This window comes from Carassius auratus, chromosome 43, assembly GCF_003368295.1.
Source record: "Carassius auratus strain Wakin chromosome 43, ASM336829v1, whole genome shotgun sequence".
Taxonomy (NCBI): domain Eukaryota; kingdom Metazoa; phylum Chordata; class Actinopteri; order Cypriniformes; family Cyprinidae; genus Carassius; species Carassius auratus.
In genome coordinates this window covers 12,763,620-12,781,564 of record NC_039285.1, presented here as the reverse complement: position 1 = coordinate 12,781,564, position 17,945 = coordinate 12,763,620, and the positions used below count along the sequence as shown (strand labels likewise).

Here is a 17,945-nt window from a genome sequence, read left to right as displayed (position 1 = left end):
CAATATTTTCCAGCATCAGCACCTCACAGTTAAATATTAGCAGCAGTGCAGTAAACCAGACAGCAATGCACAACATGCCACCAATGATGATGATGAGGAACAGAAAGATGAGCTGGTTCAACAGGCAGATCCAGATCCAAGTATGGAACATGAGAGGAGAAAGAGAGGTACTTGCTAGAGATGATGTTAAGAAGTGATATCCAGGTTGCTATATTTTTAATGATCACAGTAGTTAAAACAGCTAAACTTCAACATTTTAGCTGTAAAATGTCACATGCAGTAGCTAATATTAAGAAATATGTTGTGCTTTTACTTTAAAAAAATGTTGGTAACATTACAGTTAATGCTTACAAACTTTGAAGATTTTGAATACAGAAGTTAAATTTGTAATGGTGTATTTCCATTTAGATGTGGTATTATTATCTGTGCAGTAAGATTAATTAATTAATAACTGCATAAATTAAGATTATTATGTAACAAATTCATTTTAAGACAGCATGGAATATATTGTAAAATATAATGTTATAACAGCATATTATATAAACTATTCCTTGCCATTTTGGAATAAAACCTGTTTAAAAAAAAAAAATCCATTCCATCGTTGTTTATTCAACATCTAGTCAACATCAGTGCTATTGCTATAATTTGGATGATATAGTATCATGAGCCACAATTAAAGTCTTGTGACACTCATGCCAGGCGTTATTGTTGTTGTTGTCGAGTTTACGCACGCCGATTGCTTTGGGCCAGGCCTAGTCAATGTCCAGGGCCGTTTTTTAGTCCCAGTCTGTCCCTGCCTCACTCTGACAGTGAAATGGTGCGACAGTCACCCGGTCAGCTGACAGCGAATAACTCACCTCTCATTGGCTACCACTGATAAACCTATACAGCTCTAAAAATAATCCACCATGGTCCCTCAAGCACAGTGTGTCCAAAATACAGAGCAATGGGACGAGAGACTTAGACATAGAGAAAAAGGGAGTTGAATTTGCACAAATCTTTGTTTTTTTTTTTGTTTTTTTAATGCAAGTGCACTATTTTGTTGTTGTCTTGGAAGTTTTTCATCACCATTGCTTTCATAGGAGAGCCTTCAGTAAAAATGGAGGACTGGTGCAATCCAGCATATGTGCTGTTATTGATCACCTGAGTCATGTTGTGAAGAAGTAAATATATCCATGTTAACAGTTAAGCTGTATGAGGGAGTTTTAAGATCTGAAACTTCATTAACATAGTAATGAAACAAAAATGGGGATTCTGTGTTTTGGCCAAATTCTAAAGCCGCATTGCATGTATCCTTAATGGAGAGGACAATCCAAGATTGCATTGCAGACAGCTTCAAACATGAATCTTTCAAAATTAAGATAAATACCTTTTAAGAATGCAGGTCATTTGATAATATAAAACAAATAAAATGATAAAATGAACCAATCTATTGTAAATTGAGTTTTTCACCAATATTTGTATTTTTACAATATTTAATTTTTCACAATTTACTGTACTATATAAAAGACGTATTTAACCTTAACTTTTACTTACTGTAGAAATTTGAACTTCCAATACACAAATGATGATGCCTCAATGTTTATGTGTGTGTGTGGTGTGTGTGTGTGTGTGTGTGTGTGTGTGTGTGTGTGGTGCAGATGATAAACAGTTGAAAAAAAAAAAAGCATAGCTGCACACTAAACATAGCAATGATATGAAGCTATCAATAAACATTTCTTATAATTAGCAGTATAAACCAGTTATACGGATACATATTTTTTGTAGAAACCATGATACATGTTTTTCAGGATGTTTTGATGAATGGAATGTTCAAAATAACCTAATTTAATTTACATTGAAGTCTTTTGTAACAATTTAATGCATACTTGCTGAAGAAAATTATTAATTTCTTAAAAAGAAAGAAAAAAAATACTCTTACCAACCCCAAACATTTGAAGAAATATAGCCAATATGGATATCTGCAGGCCGTGGTGTCCAATATAATGCTGGTATTTACATAATGCAATTCAGTGAAATAACTTTTCAACATTTACTCAAAATTCAAAGTCCAGATCGCAGAGTAGCCAAATATATATGTCTTTGTAGCTAATAATACAATAATCAACATACGCTCAATTATTTATTTATTTCTTTATTTATTTCTACAAGTAGAAATATTGTCTTAAATATCAGTGATTCTTATGTCCAATCAGCACCACACCACTCAAGGCTTTTAATTGTCATACAATCCAAGTGCACACACACAGCAGAAAGTAGTAAACACACACACACACATATACCATGAACACACACCCAGAGCAGTAGGAGCCATTTTTGCTGTGGCACCTGGGGAGCAGTTAAGGGTTAGACTAATCAAATTGCAAATTGAATTTTTCAACCAATATGGGGTTAGACTCTCTAACCATTAAGCCACAACGTATAGCCAAATTATAAAATTATCAGTAGGTGTATTACCACTGTATTAATAAGTTTGTTGTTGTCATTTATTCAATCGATTCTTTCAAAACCACCGATTCACTCAGGGATGCAGTAAGAAACGTTTTTTATGAAACAGTTTGTAGGGAATCTTTGTTCAAAAACACAAGTTCAGGTTTTTTTTCTTTCTTTCTTGTAGACACTGTGTTTGATGTACAGATAGCAAATCTGCAGTTCTAGAAATGAATGCACAATGAAACTCAGCGATGATGCTTATAGAGCAGGGATAGGCAACGTCGGTCCTAGAGTGACGTTGTCCTGCAGAGTTTAGCTCTAACCCTAATCAAACACACCTGAACAAGCTAATCAGTCTTCAAGAGTACTAAGGCTACAGACAAGTGAGGCTTTTTTTCAGGGTTGGAGCTTAACTCTGCAGGACTTTGGCACTCCAGGACTGACATTACCTACCCCTAGTGCCGCCGCTCATCCCTCCACCCCTCTCTCTCTCTCTCTCTCTCTCTATATATATATATATATAGTAGGGCTGGTAAGCGATTACAGTTTTTAATCTAATTAATTGCATGATGTGGTGATTAATTAATCTAATTAATCGCACATCAAATTTGGAGAAATTACTCTGAAAATATTATTTAAATTCATTGTTGTGCAAAGCATCAAACAGAGATTACAAAAAGTAGGTTCAGCAAGAAATATTTTTTTCGATAAAATTACATATAATCTTTTGGACCATGTGAGTAAATGATGACAGAATTGTCATTTTTGGTTGGGTGAACTATAACTATTTGTTCATTATTACTATGAAATTATGAAATTATTTCTTTAATGAAATGATACTCTAAATAATAAACTAAAACTTACTGGTGGTAAATGCCTTGATTAAGTCATCGAGTAATTTATTCATTCGTTTGATTTGTTCAAATGGCTGATTCTTTTTAGGAGTGAAGTAAGGGGCCATTCACTTGTCGCATCTTAAAACGCGTGGAACACACTAAGCGCTGCTTTCTCCTTCTTTCCAAAGCACTCGGGCAGATGTGCTTCTGAGGCATCTGTCGTTGATAAGCAACCATCAGCTGCGATCCGTTACAACATGGACATTTCAGAAATGGATTTCCACCACCGAAAAACCCCTGGCTGTACCTCTGGACAACAACATTTATTTACGAAGAAAAGTAAAAAAAAAAAAAAACGCTTCAGTGTTTGGGTGCATTCCATTCTTCAAAAACCACGGGGAATTTCACCCCGAATGAAGCTGATTGAGTTGGTTCTTGTCACATGACCTGCAGATCTCTGGGTTTTGCACTTTGTGGGTTTATTCTGTGTGTTATGTGTCGGCACTGATTAGTTTGTGGGTGTCTACGTTAATTGTCATCAGCAACAGCTGTCACTCATTACTCATCCCTATATAATGGCTTGTCTAGGGTCTTGTGTTCGTGAGAGCGCTGTTTCCTGTTTGTGACCCATGCCTTGCTTTCTTGTGTGTTTCTGCGTTGGATGTCCGTGTCTTCCCCGGAACCCAGTCCACTCTTCACAACCACCATCAAGCAACACAACTTACCTTCGGCTCGCTTCCCCGCATGGACTGGCCGACCGTGTTCAGAAGGAGATCTACCTCCTCGAGCTGCCCCCAACGCTCAATGGCCTAATTGACCTGGCCCTTCGGGTAGATGCTAGGATTAACTGCCTGGGTAGACAAGTAAGTCAAACACGCCGTCCCCTCTCTCCGGAAAGGGGCTGCTCGAGTCGAGAACATGGTCGGTCCCATCGACGATCACGAACCCATGCAGGTGGGTAGAGCTCGGCTTTGCCGGGGGGAGAGAGAAATGTCAAACACCGATCAGGCCGTGCAGTCTGTGCAGCGCAACTTCAAACCCAACGTGACTATGGCCAATGGTTCAATGCATCAAATGGTTCAACAAATTTGTTCAAAACGTTGATTAAGAAATCGAATGCCTCTGTGGGTTGCTCGGGTTTTGATTTGTCTTTTATATTTTGGTTGGCAAAATCGAGCAAAACAAACAACACTGTGTCTTAATAAGCTTCTTAATGAACTGTCGTATAAGATGAATATCACATTTGCACTCATGTTATATTGCACTTAGCTTACAACTCGTTAATTTCTTAACTCTGTGATGTAAATGAGAGAGAAAATTTCAATTGCATTTTGCAAAAAGGGACATTCTCTAGGCTCCATCATGCAGTAAGTAGTTGCTCTGCCTTATATTACTCATCAATCTACTGTATAAAATGGCAGGTGATCCACATACATCTGGGGCGGGGCAAGTGCGTTAAATGCATTATTTTTCTCAATAATTAATCTAATCAATGCGTTAAATTACCAGCCCTACCTAATATATATATATGTGTATCCTGTAGCTCAATTGGTAGAGCACTGCGTAATCAAGCGCAGGGTTGGGGGTTTGATTCCCCGGGAACACATGATATGTAAAAATGGATAGCCTGAATGCACTGTAAATCGCTTTGGATAAAAGCGTCTGCTAAATGCATAAATTTAATTTAATTTAATATATGCTGTGTGTGTTTTACTGTTATTATAAATATTGTTATTTATTTGTACCACTTTATATGTTTTCTATTTGAGGCCTCAGTTCCCTAACTAAAAGCTCATTCATGTCAATAACCATTTGAGTATGCCATCATGCCATGTTTCTCCTCAGAGCCCACCAGTTTCCCAGAATTCTCCTTTTTGGTTTGACAGATGGCTTGTGATACTGTTGGTGTCTATGTGATGCCATTATAGGTCTATTTATTAGTGTGTGAATGTGTTCATGGGTGCATGTGGGTTTTGTGCAAGAACTGTGGGCATTTTCCAGGAAGCAGTGAGACTTGTGCAGTATGTGTTAAGCTCAACCTGAAAACTGTGTAATGAACACAAACATCAAGCTCAGATACGAAGACATTTTTTGAGACTTGTTAACTCCCAATGAGATTAAGTTAGTTTGAATTATTGTTCAAATTTATATTAACATTATATTCATAATTTGTGATTTACGTTCTATGCCATAATGCACCATACACAAGTCCATGTTTCAGTGTGTTAAAGCCTTCAAAAAAACATTTGCAACATAACAGAGATGAAGTCTCTAAATGCACTCTCTGTATTGGACCTCCGCTGCAGCCATTAGAGCAACGGTTTTGTAACACAGTCACTCTCTTCCATGATAAATACCGAGACATTTAGGCTACGTTTACACGTGGGTGGCTATTTTCATTAACAGACATTTCAACCTCTCCGGTTTCAAAAATAACATTGTGCACACATGTCAAACACATGAAAAGTGTTCATTTATACGTATCCGTGTATATATGCCGTCAAGAGCATGCCAAAGCTGTAGAAGCTCAAGCCCACGTAAGCCAATAAGAATCCCAAATACTGTAATGTTGGCTGCCAAACACCCGTTTGTCTCAGTTTACATACAAATGTGTAAACAAAGATTTTCAAAATCTCCACTCTGGCCAGAGTATTTAGAAATAATCGGTTTCAGAGGCAAATTCTCCGTTTGCGTGTAAACGAAGGGTGCAAACGTAGAGAAATGTCCCCGATTCTCAACATAACCATGTATATGTAAACAGGGCCTTACTGTCAGACTTCAGATTGCTGCTGTAAACAATTTTTCCAGTTCAGCCTGTTGTTTGTGATAGCTAGGATAGTTTGTGCAGTTAAAGGGTACACCTTTTGTATCCTATTTATGTGTTGATGTATCTATCCATTAGTCATTGGAACTTCATTTAGGGTCCTTTTTTTATGTGTCTGATCAGGGTCAGGTGGAAATGATAGCCTATATACTCGGTGTTTACTTCAGATTAATTGGTCAACTGGCTGTGCAGACAAACCCACGACTAGTTAATCTTGAAAGCGTGTATTTTTGCACATCTCTAGCACACGTGCCGTGTGAACAGCTGCTATGTGTGTCATAGGTCAGAGCACTGTTGTGTGAGTCTCTATCAAACTCTATAATACACATCTCTTTTGCTTTTGCTCTTGTACGTTGCACCCATGAAAGATAAAGCAGAGTGAATTTAAGGTAATTACACCGGGCTAAACTAAATAGTTGCACTGGTTCCACTACAAAGTTGCCCACCTTTTTGAATTTGCGCTGTCAAGGTAAAACAGTCCAAAAGTGGAACAAAACAGGGCTACTTATTTTTACCTGCACCACATTATAAGTTGAACAACTTGACCCAAACCTATCTTTATCATTTAACCATTATTAAACTGCATTAAGCTACTCTTTCTTAACGAATACTGTGGTTTTATAGAAACCATATCATTTAGTTATGCATGGTTTCATCTGGGTTTCCATGATGACCATTTAGGTAATATGGAAGGAAAATTTTTAAGTTCTAACTGGAACATGATAACGTCAGAATATTTGCGTTATACTTCATACAATTTGTATTTTCTTTTTTTTTTCTTTTTTACAGATGTTACTGTTGTTAAAGTAAATTCACATGTAAATGGCAAATCAAGCCTATTGCTTTACTGTCAAATGTGCATTTTGTAGCGATGCTTGCCCATTTATAAACATTTATGTTTACTTTTATATTTAATTTGGTTTGTTCGGTCGCCAGCCAGGCATGTAATCCTGGCAAAAAATTAAATAAATTCTCACAACCCACCAACTACATATGAAGACATTGAAAAAAAGAACTCAAATCAAACTTGTAGAAACCAACAGATTCGTTTAACCATTTATTTTTTTAGGAATTCAGCCCCAATTAAATTCCACACAAAGAAAAAACATCCTAACATCACTGTTGTCAACAACACACTTCCATGGAAAACAAGAAAAAAAAAAAAAAAAAAATCAGTATAAACTATAAAGGAATATACATTTTCTCTTTATAAGAGGGAAAACAGGATCTGCACAGAGACAGCAATGATGTTAACACTGGCAAATTCTATGAACTTTCTCAGACAGTCACAAATATACGAGGTAAAGGAAAGTCTATGTCCAAGCAACCCATCCACTGATGAATTCACAGGTTATTTTCAATTCACACTCTTTTTATACTCTCCGACAGTCAAAGAAAAAGTTTGATTAATTGTGTTTGCGTGTTGTGGTCGTGTGCATGTATTGTGGGTGCGCCAAGTTTGTACCCGATGCTGCTGGTCTTCGTTTTGGCCTCTGGTATGTACAGGAACTTCGTTTTCAGCACCATCCAGGAAACAAGATGAGGACTAATCCAAGGCAATGCAACTCTCCTGACAGCTGAGATAGAGAACGTCTAAGCCGCTCACAGTTTCACTTTAATCCCCTCCATCACGTCATCCGCACCCCGATAAATACCACCTGGATACCAGGATACTGCAAACTTCTGTCATACTTCTCTCCCAGGTAGGTCAATTTCTCATACCAAAGCAAGATACTTCTGTACGTTCCTCGAACAACCAACACCTTTCACTTCCCCATTACCAGTCCTCTTCCGCTCACATTTCCCCTCCTTAAATAGTTCGTCACACTGATTATCCTCTTCTGATTGGTTAAAGAGAAAATAAAAAATAAAGTGGCAAACGGATTCCGTTCTGCCACAATTTCCAGATGTGTTATAGTAACTGCATTTGTTTATGAAATGTAACAGTAAATGTATGATTTTTTTAAAATTAAAAATTAAAAATTAATTTATAACTAGTAATTAGGGATGTGCACGATTACTAAAGTAACTGAGTATTCTGATGTGACAGTGACGAACGGTTTCTGAAGTTTGATTTGTTAGCGTTAAGGCCTTTCCACACTGAGCGTGATGCGAAAAAGTGAGGCGAATCACCAATGAACAGGGCTTTCACACCGAACATGAAATGATTGTTCGCCTTCTGCTAATTTTTCCTCATACACTCTATGTATCTCATAAATGGATTTAACATCATCCGCTGCTCAATACACAGCATTAAATTAAGATAAACAAGCTTCTACACCAGAAACAATCTATAATGCTTACAATAATAGGCTACATCATAAAATATAATTAGAAGTATAATTACCATCAAGCTACACTTGAAAATGTATGTAATTATTAATGTATTTGCTTACCCTCTTTAAAACCTTGTTGAGGGCTTGTAATACCTTCCAGTTGTGATCTATAGTTGATTTTGATTAATAAGCAGACACATGCACTCTTTGTATGTTTAATAACGTCTATTGCTAATATTTGTCATTAACATCCTTTATTGCTTTAAAAATACCGTGAGCTGCATACAAAACATACAGAAAATATATTGTCACAATCATGTCTTTTTGCTTTCATATTTTATGTGTAGAAAAAGAGTGAATGTGCTCTGACCGAGCGGCAACCTCCCGCTCTCTCTCGTGAAGCCAACAAGGAAGTGACTAAAACTATAATTCATCGATTGGCCGCTTGAGGCTTGCTGCAAAAAGCACTCAGTCCCATTGACTCCCCATGTTAAAATGCCCAACTTTACAGAAGAAAAAAACATGTTTACAGCCGCTGCTGTCACCACTGTTGCACTAGGTGGGCGTGGCTTCAGATATAAAAAATCCACAGTGGGAGTTGCACTTTCTGGATATATCACGTAACTTAACTGAAGATTACTCGCATTTGCATCGTGTTGTGAAAGCCAGTATGCTGGCCAGTCAAGTGCTCCAAAATGTCTTGGTAAACGGGTGCATTGACTTTAGTTTTCAAAAAAAGGGCTATGAGCTTCTTCACCCTTCATCCAGACTCTAGGACCTTGGTTACCAAATGAAATACAAAAATTGCTCTTATCTGAAAAAGGACTTTGGACCACTGGGCAGCACTCCAGTTCTTCTTCTCCTTAGGCCAGCTAAGAGGCCTCTGACGTTGTCTGTGGTTCAGTAAATTCCTTGACACCTCTGTGTGTGGTACTCTTGATGCCTTGACCCCAGCCTCAGTCCATTCCTTGTGAAGTTCACTCAAATTTTTGAATCGATTTTGCTTGACAATTCCTCATAAGGCTGAGATTTTCTCGGTTGGTTGTGGATCTTGTTCTTCCACACTTTTTCGTTCCACTCAACTTTCTGTTAACATGCTTGGATACAGCACTCTGTGCACAGGCAGCTTCTTTGGCAATGAATGTTTGTGTCTTACTCTCCTTGTGAAGGGGTCAATTATTGTCTTCTGGACAGCTGTCAGATCAGCAGTCTTCCCCGTGATTGTGTAGCTTAGTGAACCAAACTGAGAGTCCATTTTGAAGGCTCAGGAAACCTTTGCAGGTGTTTTGAATAGATAAGCTGAATGACTATATTCTATATTGATATAGTGAATTGGTGGGTTTTTGTTAAATGTGAGACAAAATCATCACAATTAAAAGAGCCAAAGACATCTATTTCAAAATACGTCAGACTGTGTGCAATGAATTTATTTAATACACGAGTTTCACAATTTGAGTTGAATTACTGAAATAAATGAACTTTTTCATGACATTCTAATTTATTGAGATGCACCTGTATATAGAAGATACATGGTGTACACAAATATAAAACACCATCATGATAATGAACATGACACTAAAATAATGCAAGAAACTATCATTAACAACATAAAATGTAACATAAAACCTTAATGTGTGAAATACATAAGAAAAACACAAAATAAACAGTTGATTCAGTGAAAAACCGTCAAATGTGAGATGAGACTGAGAATTCTGGGAATGTCAACTTTCACTTTAAGTTTTAAGATAATTTTTCTTTCAAAAACTATACATTTAATAGTATTTTACTGTAAAATAAAATGTCCAATAAATCTTTTAGCTTTTCACCATATAATGGAACAATTGACAGGTTTTTACTGTAGTATTTTTACAATATATTACTGTTAAAATTGCAATCTTTTTGTTGTTGTTTTTTACAGCTTGCTTTTAAAACATAACCTGTGTGTATTAGCAGATTAATATCTCCACCCACTGATGGAGACTTAATTGAGGCTGACGGGAGGGCAACAGGTCCTCGTAATCTCCCACACCGAGACCAGAACGACACAAACCCTCCTCATCTGACCTCACCAGAGGGGACAGTCACAGCTAACTAAACAGTCTGAGAAAAGCAGAGTGAGGGAGGGAGAGGAAAGCCTGCCATGAGCATGCTCAGTGTCGCTCTCAGCTTGGAGACTGCAGCTTTTAACTGCAGCGGGGGATGACAGAGAGAGCGAGAGAGAGAGCACACTAGTGAGATTAGACATAAACGGACCGCATCTTCATCACAGCGTGCGAGTCTCTTTCAATCACACACATTCAGTAGTGTTTGGTCAATCTGACCAGTCCGGTTGCATTGTATGGGACCATCTGGTCGGTCAGACATCCCGTTAGTGTTAGAGTTTGTTCAGGGGAGTACGTAGACCATCATCTCTCTGAATGGGACGGCACAGCGGGACGCTTTCTCTCCTCAGCGGCTGCTCATCACCAACATGCAGCCTCTCCAACAGCAGCCGCCTGACGCCGTACCAAACACACTTTCAGCATCGCACCAATGAGAGGCTTCAAACTCGCATGGTAAGAATATGTTCAGTGCTCCTTGAAAACCAGATTGCTTTGTGCTTCAGTGCGTCCGAAACTGATATTTTGTAAAGTCTTCTTGTGTCTCTCTGTGTTGGCCGTCACATGTCGCGACACGTGGTCAACTGCAGTTATATTTTTCTGTTCCACTCCCTTTCTGTTTTTTCCCCATCTTTAGTTATTTTATGCACCTGTGCTCCTAAACTCCCTCTCTGCGTCTGTCTTATTCTTTCTCCTCCCCTCCCGTCCCGTGTATGTGTTTGTGAATGCGACTCAGTCATGTGGTGGATATTTTTAGCAGCAAATCACAGCGTGCAGCGCTGAAGAGAAACCAGCAGCAACCTGCAGCATGCTTCCTCTCGCATTGCTGCCTGAGCTTTTCCCAGTTTTTCACTCTTCAGCTCATTCTGTTTTGCTTCTTTCTTTTCATCCCATAAGAATTAAGTATTAAAAATTCTATTTTCTCAGTTTCTTCTACACACCAGTGATATTAAATGGAGAACAAATTGAGGCAAAAATTAAATTTTCATCCTGAGAGAAACAACCAATTATTCCATCTCTTCAAGGTGCTCATAAATTTGCAATTTCATTTCAAACAAGATTATTTCAAGTCCAGATTACCTGTTGAAGAACTTCTTGTTTAATTAAATAGGCTAAAAATAACAGATTTCTATCATGAGAAAGAGAAAATTAAAAATCCATCTCCCCTCAGTTTTTACAAGAGATGTCTCACACCGTCCTCAGATTTACCAAAATACTAAAATCTGCAATCAGAAGTCGTAAATTGCAATTTCATGTCAAATGTTTCTTACAAAATTCTTATAAATCTAGATTATCTGTTGCACAACTTCTTGTCTGGTTAAATGCTGCATTTAATGAGAACAAAAGGACTAAAATTGGAATGTCCTGGGAACAACAAGCTACTGTAGTCTCCTTCATCTCCCCAAATTTCACAATAGTTCTCAATTATGTCTCAATTAATGCCTTATTCTGCATGACCATATTGTAGATCCCTTAATCATAATCCATATTGAAACTTAATTTGCTGCTAAGTAAAAGTTAGTAAGGTAGTTGACCTTACTAACTTTTTACTAAGCAGCAAATAAGGAGTTTATTGAAGCAAAAGTCATAGTTAATAGTTAGTTAATAACGAGAACTGGACCTTAAAATAATTATAATTAATATTAATTATTACACGACTCTGTGGAATACTTAATTCTGATTGGTCCATTGCGACATTCTGAGAAAAATAATCCCGCGATAACAACCGACAAAAGACTTTTTAAATGTAACTACATTTTAATACTGAATAATAATAATAATAAAAAACTCAAGCCAATAAAATAACCACACTTTTGTTGAAAGTAGCACAATAAAACTGGACAGAATTTATATTAATATTGGTAACACTTACAATAAGGTTCATTAGTTAACATTAGTTAACTACTTTAGTTATCAAACTAAGAATTTATTAATCTTAGTTCATGTTAATGTCAACATTTACCAATTCATTATTAAAATTAACCTCTCATTAACTAGCATTAAGAAAGATTAATAAGTACTCTAATAAATGTATTGTTCATTGTTCGTTCATGTTAGTTAATACATTAACTAACATTAATGTAGCCTTACTGTAAGGCACGTTATTTGAGCGGTCTTTGCCTATCTGGTGATCATGAGCGGGTGTCGAGTGGAACGCACATTCATGGAGCGGAATATTGAGCGGGGCCTCAAACTGCGCAGTGACGATGAGAGTGAAACATGCACGCTAAACACTGCCGGGTGGGGCGCAGCGTGCCATATATTATTATTATTAATATATGTATTCTATCTTTTTTACAAATCCAAAGTGAGTCCATGCACCTAATCGCAGTAGGGGCTTTCCCAATAAATCTGCGATGCCGTAATCTTTATTTTACTAACCTACACTCTCTAAAAAACGCTGTTTGGGTTATTTTGGCAACCCAGCACTGGGTCAAAAAGGGACCAACCCAACGCTGGCGTACGCTGGGTTATTTTAACCCAACCGGTTGGGTTATAAAGTTTTTTTATGGTTTAAAATGACTACATTCCAAGGTTTCAAAAACCAGAGAAGGTGTTTTATATCACTGTATTTCAGAAGGAAACTGACTGTATTTAGAAAATGTTCGATTTAATTTGGCATGTAATGCTTGATAAGGCAGCGTTTGCGAGCTCAGCACCACTTTGCGGCCATTACCGTCGAAACCTACCTCTCCCGCTCTTAGCGCCTCCTGCTGGCAGAAAATGAACTCGCGGAGTACCGCCATGAATTGAGTGCAAAGATGTGGGGAACACTGCATTTCTAGGCTAAAATGAACCCAAATTGAGCTAGGCATTAAACCTACAAATATTGTTCCTTTTAAATATCACTTTTACACACAAATAATAACTATCAAAAGGTAAATATTTATGAAAAAAACAAGACAAAAGTCAAAAAGTAACATGTATGTAAGAAGAAAAGCTAAAAAGTACAGTATGGCATTAACAACTACAGAGTTCATAAATAAAGCATTGAACATTTGTTGAATATAACTTTTAAAATCAAATGAAAGCTGATTTTAATGAAAGATGGTAATTGAAACCATCGGGAACTCGAGCTGCGTCGAGCGCTTTTGTGGAACGCCTTTGGCAAGAACAACTCTGAATATCGTGTGCAATCAGTTCAATGGAAGAGCGTGACGTCACGGACGGGGTGACGTAGCAACCAGGAAGCTATAAAGGCACGTGCCACGCAGCTGGCTTCAGCTTCACGTCTTTCAGCATTTCATTAGGAAACTAACGTACATTCAGTTTAACCGCAAAATATGAGATAACAAATTAAAATGAGTTGTGAAAATCTCATGTAAATTTGACAAGACACTCACGGACGTTATATTAAAAGTACCTCTTCTGTTTAGTAACGTTAAAGGGGGCTGTTAAGACCTCTGTTTCTGAGCCGAAAACCACGTATTTTTCTATATAACGTTAAGCTCTTTTGTTTCCACCTTTCATAAAACCAGGTAAACAATAAACGATAACTTTACATTTTGAATCTTTACTTACCATAATGTCTTTCACTCGCTTGAAAATGGCAGTTGCTCGCACTGGAGACGTACAATCTTAACGTGACGTCCGTGTTCTCCTTCAAGTCCGTGTTCCCAACCCAACGGCGCCCAATTTCCACTTTTTTAAGAATTTTCTCTTAAGACTGATAGGTTCTGTAAAGGTTTCTGTGACCTGAAGGTTTCGTGGTCCAGGGTCACATACTGAATGTCTAGTTGTGTGTCTCTTATGTGATTCTAGAGAAAACATCTGAGACCAAGTTGATGTTTTACATAACTAAGAACTCTCATTAACTCTCCTGAGCCATGAGTAAACACTCTGAGCACTGAATCGCTCCTCAGGACTCACATCCTTCAACTCTGTCAGTGCTTCGAGGCTTGATTTGACGACTCCAGCTCATTTGGCACAGGGTTGCAGAGTTACCTTGATTAACATCCATCCAGCTGGTTAGAAGTGTGTCAGGTGTGTGACAGTGGGCTTTTTATAAGAGTCCTCAGAGATGGACAGCTGATTTTGTGAAGTGGAGCTGTTAGAATTAACCAGAGCACCTCCATGTGCTGCTCGTTCAGACAGGAACAGGAAACTGATCTTACGCTGACTTACAGGAGCACCTGAAAATGGATATTGTCTGTTCTGGAGCTCCTTGTGGAAAAAACAGAGTATCTCCTTCTAATTGATGAGCTGAAACTGATTGTCTGTGAACTTTGCTCAGGTTCTCTTTGGGAAACCGCACAGACTTGTTCTGACTGCAGCAGTGTGATTGCTCCCTCTTGTTCTCTCTCTGTCACCTGCACTGGAAGACTTTTATATCCCTCTGATTTCCCTCGGGACGCTGCTGCTCTCGTCCTTATATACAGCTCTGTCTTACTCTTAAATAGGGCAGCACACCACGGAGTCTGAGTGAGGATCTGTTCTCATGCAAACCATCATTTCAGACTGATTTACAGGGATTCATAAAGACCAATTGACTTTATAAACCATAATTTAATTCTCTATGATACTGTACCATTATTGAAGTGGATAAACATATTCATATTTTGTTTAAAAGGTGGAATATACATCCATTTGTTATTAGTAAAGGTGATGTGTAGATAGTCGTTAATGCTTTAAACCTACACTTTATCCACTATAAATCAACATCTGGTCATAAACTAGCTAGCCTAGTCTAGCCTAGCCTAGCCTGTTACTTTTACTTTCAACTTTTTTATCCTTGCTCACAGAATTTATATGTTTATTATTATTATTATTATTATTATTATTATTATTATTATTATTATTATTTTATATTAAATTATGTTTATACATTATTTAATTGTATTTTTGTTTAATATTAATATTATTACATTATTACTATAAGAATGTATATAATTGATTTATTTAAAGCTAGAAGCACATACATGTCCCAGATAGTGATGCACAAAGATCTCAGCAACTCAGGTATTACTTGAGTGTTTATTATTAAATACATGTGATTGATTAATTGATTAAACATAAACTTTTTTTTTTATAAAGATTTTTATTTTAAAAAAATCCATCACTTGTAGTCCCAGGGCTTGCAAAAATAGCAAGTGAATGTTAGCCATATAATGTCCATTTGATGATCTATTATATAAATATTATTATATAAATGCTATTATACTGTCATACTTTGTATTGAAATTATAATGTTTTACAGATACCTGTCAAAATATAATAATCTCCATTGAAACAATACAAATGCTAAATATATGCACTAAATACACTGCAAATACACTTATCTTTCTCTTCTGTTCTGTTCTGAACTTTGAACCATTACGTGCTTGTTATTTTTGGGGGGAATTAATTCATAATCTTGCACAACGGGACGTGTTAGATCAGACAAGGCATCTAGAGCACTAATGAGGTCACTGCATTGTTTACAGCACTGCCATGTGATCGATCAGTAAGCAGTCCCTTGTGTCAATAGCTGCAGTGATGCAGTATAATGTCCTGTCATAACAAGACACTTTCTCAGCTCTTTTTTTTCTTTCTTCTGTCACGAATATTCCAAGGATGAAGACAATGATGAAAATTAAATAAGGTTTATTAAATAAATCCACAGAATGCCAAACTGCGAGACAGCTGTGTATTACACAGACGATACCAGACAAATGAAAGATCACACAGCAGCAACTTAAATGCAAGACAAATAAGGGCCATAACGATGAACACCTGAGTAAATTAAATGAATTACCATGACAACTAAAGAATGGCGGGAAAACTGAACAAAAAGACGTGACTGAAGAAAACCAATGACAAGTCCATGAAAACACAACTAAGTCCATAATGAAACTAAACAGAACCGTGACATCTTCAGCTGTCATTGTTTTGTCATACACCATTTTATTCATGGGGTTCAGATGTGTAAACCTGACAGACCCCTTGTGTGGCCAAACAGATCTACACACATACACATACTGTATATATGTGTATGTGTGTGCGTTTGTGTGTGTGTGTATATATATATACACACAACACATTTTTTTTTTTAATCTACTAAAATTTTTACCCCTTTCTCAAATTGAGCCCATGTCAGATGCCTGTTTTGGTGACATCACACAGACAGGCCCCTCCCAGTATAGTTTGATTGACAGTAGTGTTTCAGCACAGACTGGAATGGTGTCTTACTTTAGCTCCGCCCCTGAGTGACTATCATCAGTCCATCATTGTTTCACCGGTGGAGCAGATGCTGACTAGAATGTCTCCTAAGTGATTGAGGTGTTTTGTTGTTGGATGTAATAATGAAGATAGCATCGTCATTTACTCCTGACATCTGAGCCGTTGAAGATGCAGTGGATTACTTTTGTTTTTGAACGAAATGCACCCCCGATCTACATAAATACATTTATGTTTACACGAGCTTCACGAACAGAAGTGAGTGTAAGGTTTTTTTAATGAATCTTTGCAAAATGCCTTTCCTAATAATGTGCTAATTAGCAAGTTCCACGATGAATGCAGCTACAGTCCCTCAGTGAGCAGCTCAGAAGAGAGGGGCGGGGTCAGCAGAGCTCATTAACATTTAAAGGAGAATGCTACAAAACAGCTTGCTCTGAAAAACGCTGGTTTTGACAGACTTTTCATTAAGACCCTAAAGAATCATATTAACTTGTGGAAAATGGGCATCCTATGACCCCTTTAATGTAATTTCTGTTGAAACTTGTATGGCACGTTTTCATTATATTTGTAATATCACATTTGTAATGAAATTGCAATTTAGAACAATTATATGAACTTTAATATTAATATCAGATAACACACTACAGTTCAACTTAAAAGTATGTGCTTTGGTATGTTAGCCAACACTTCAAAATAAGTAATTTATATATATATAAAGTTGTGGAAAATGTAATTTGATTTCATTTCTCATATATATATATATATATATATATATAAATAAACAGGTTTACATAACTCCTTGTCCTGTGTACTTTAGAAAAATTAAAGTCATGAAAGTGTCTCTCTTTAAAGGGTTAATTCGCCCAATTTGCTAAATTATGTCATTAATAAATTACCCTCCTGTCATTCCAAACCCATAAGACCTCCGTTTATCTTTGGAACAGAGTTTAAGATATTTTAGATTTAGTCAGAGCTCTCAGTCCCTCCATTGAAGCTGTGTGTACGGTCTACTGTCCATGTCCAGAAAGGGAAGAAAAACATCATCAAAGTTAGAATTTTTTGAAGCATTGAAAATACATTTTGGTCCAAAAATAGCAAAAGCTACGACTTTATTCAGCATTGTCTTCTCTTCCGTGTCTGTTGTAAGACAGTTCAAAACAAAGCAATCTGTCGTATCCGGTTCGCGAACGAATCATTCGATGAAGATGATGAACAGATGGGAAGATGAACATCGAGCCAAGCCAGATAATGACTTTGTTTTGAACTCTCTCACAACAGACACGGAAGAGAAGACAATGATGAATAAAGTAGTAGTTTTTGC

The 17,945-nt window shown here is 37.1% G+C and overlaps 1 protein-coding gene across 7 annotated transcripts in view; it reads left to right on the top strand.

The window, feature by feature from the left end:
• LOC113061740 (GRAM domain-containing protein 1B-like) overlaps positions 1-17,945 on the top strand; it is a 117,392-nt gene that overhangs the window by 66,523 nt on the left and 32,924 nt on the right. The window contains exon 1 of one of the 7 annotated variants that reach the window (XM_026231139.1): positions 10,487-10,924. The exons of the other annotated variants lie outside the window; for them this stretch is intronic. Within the exon in view, the coding sequence (XP_026086924.1) occupies positions 10,902-10,924 (23 nt within the window). The 5' untranslated portion in view covers positions 10,487-10,901. Of the gene's footprint in view, positions 1-10,486; positions 10,925-17,945 lie in introns of those variants that run through there. 7 annotated transcript variants of the gene reach the window in all.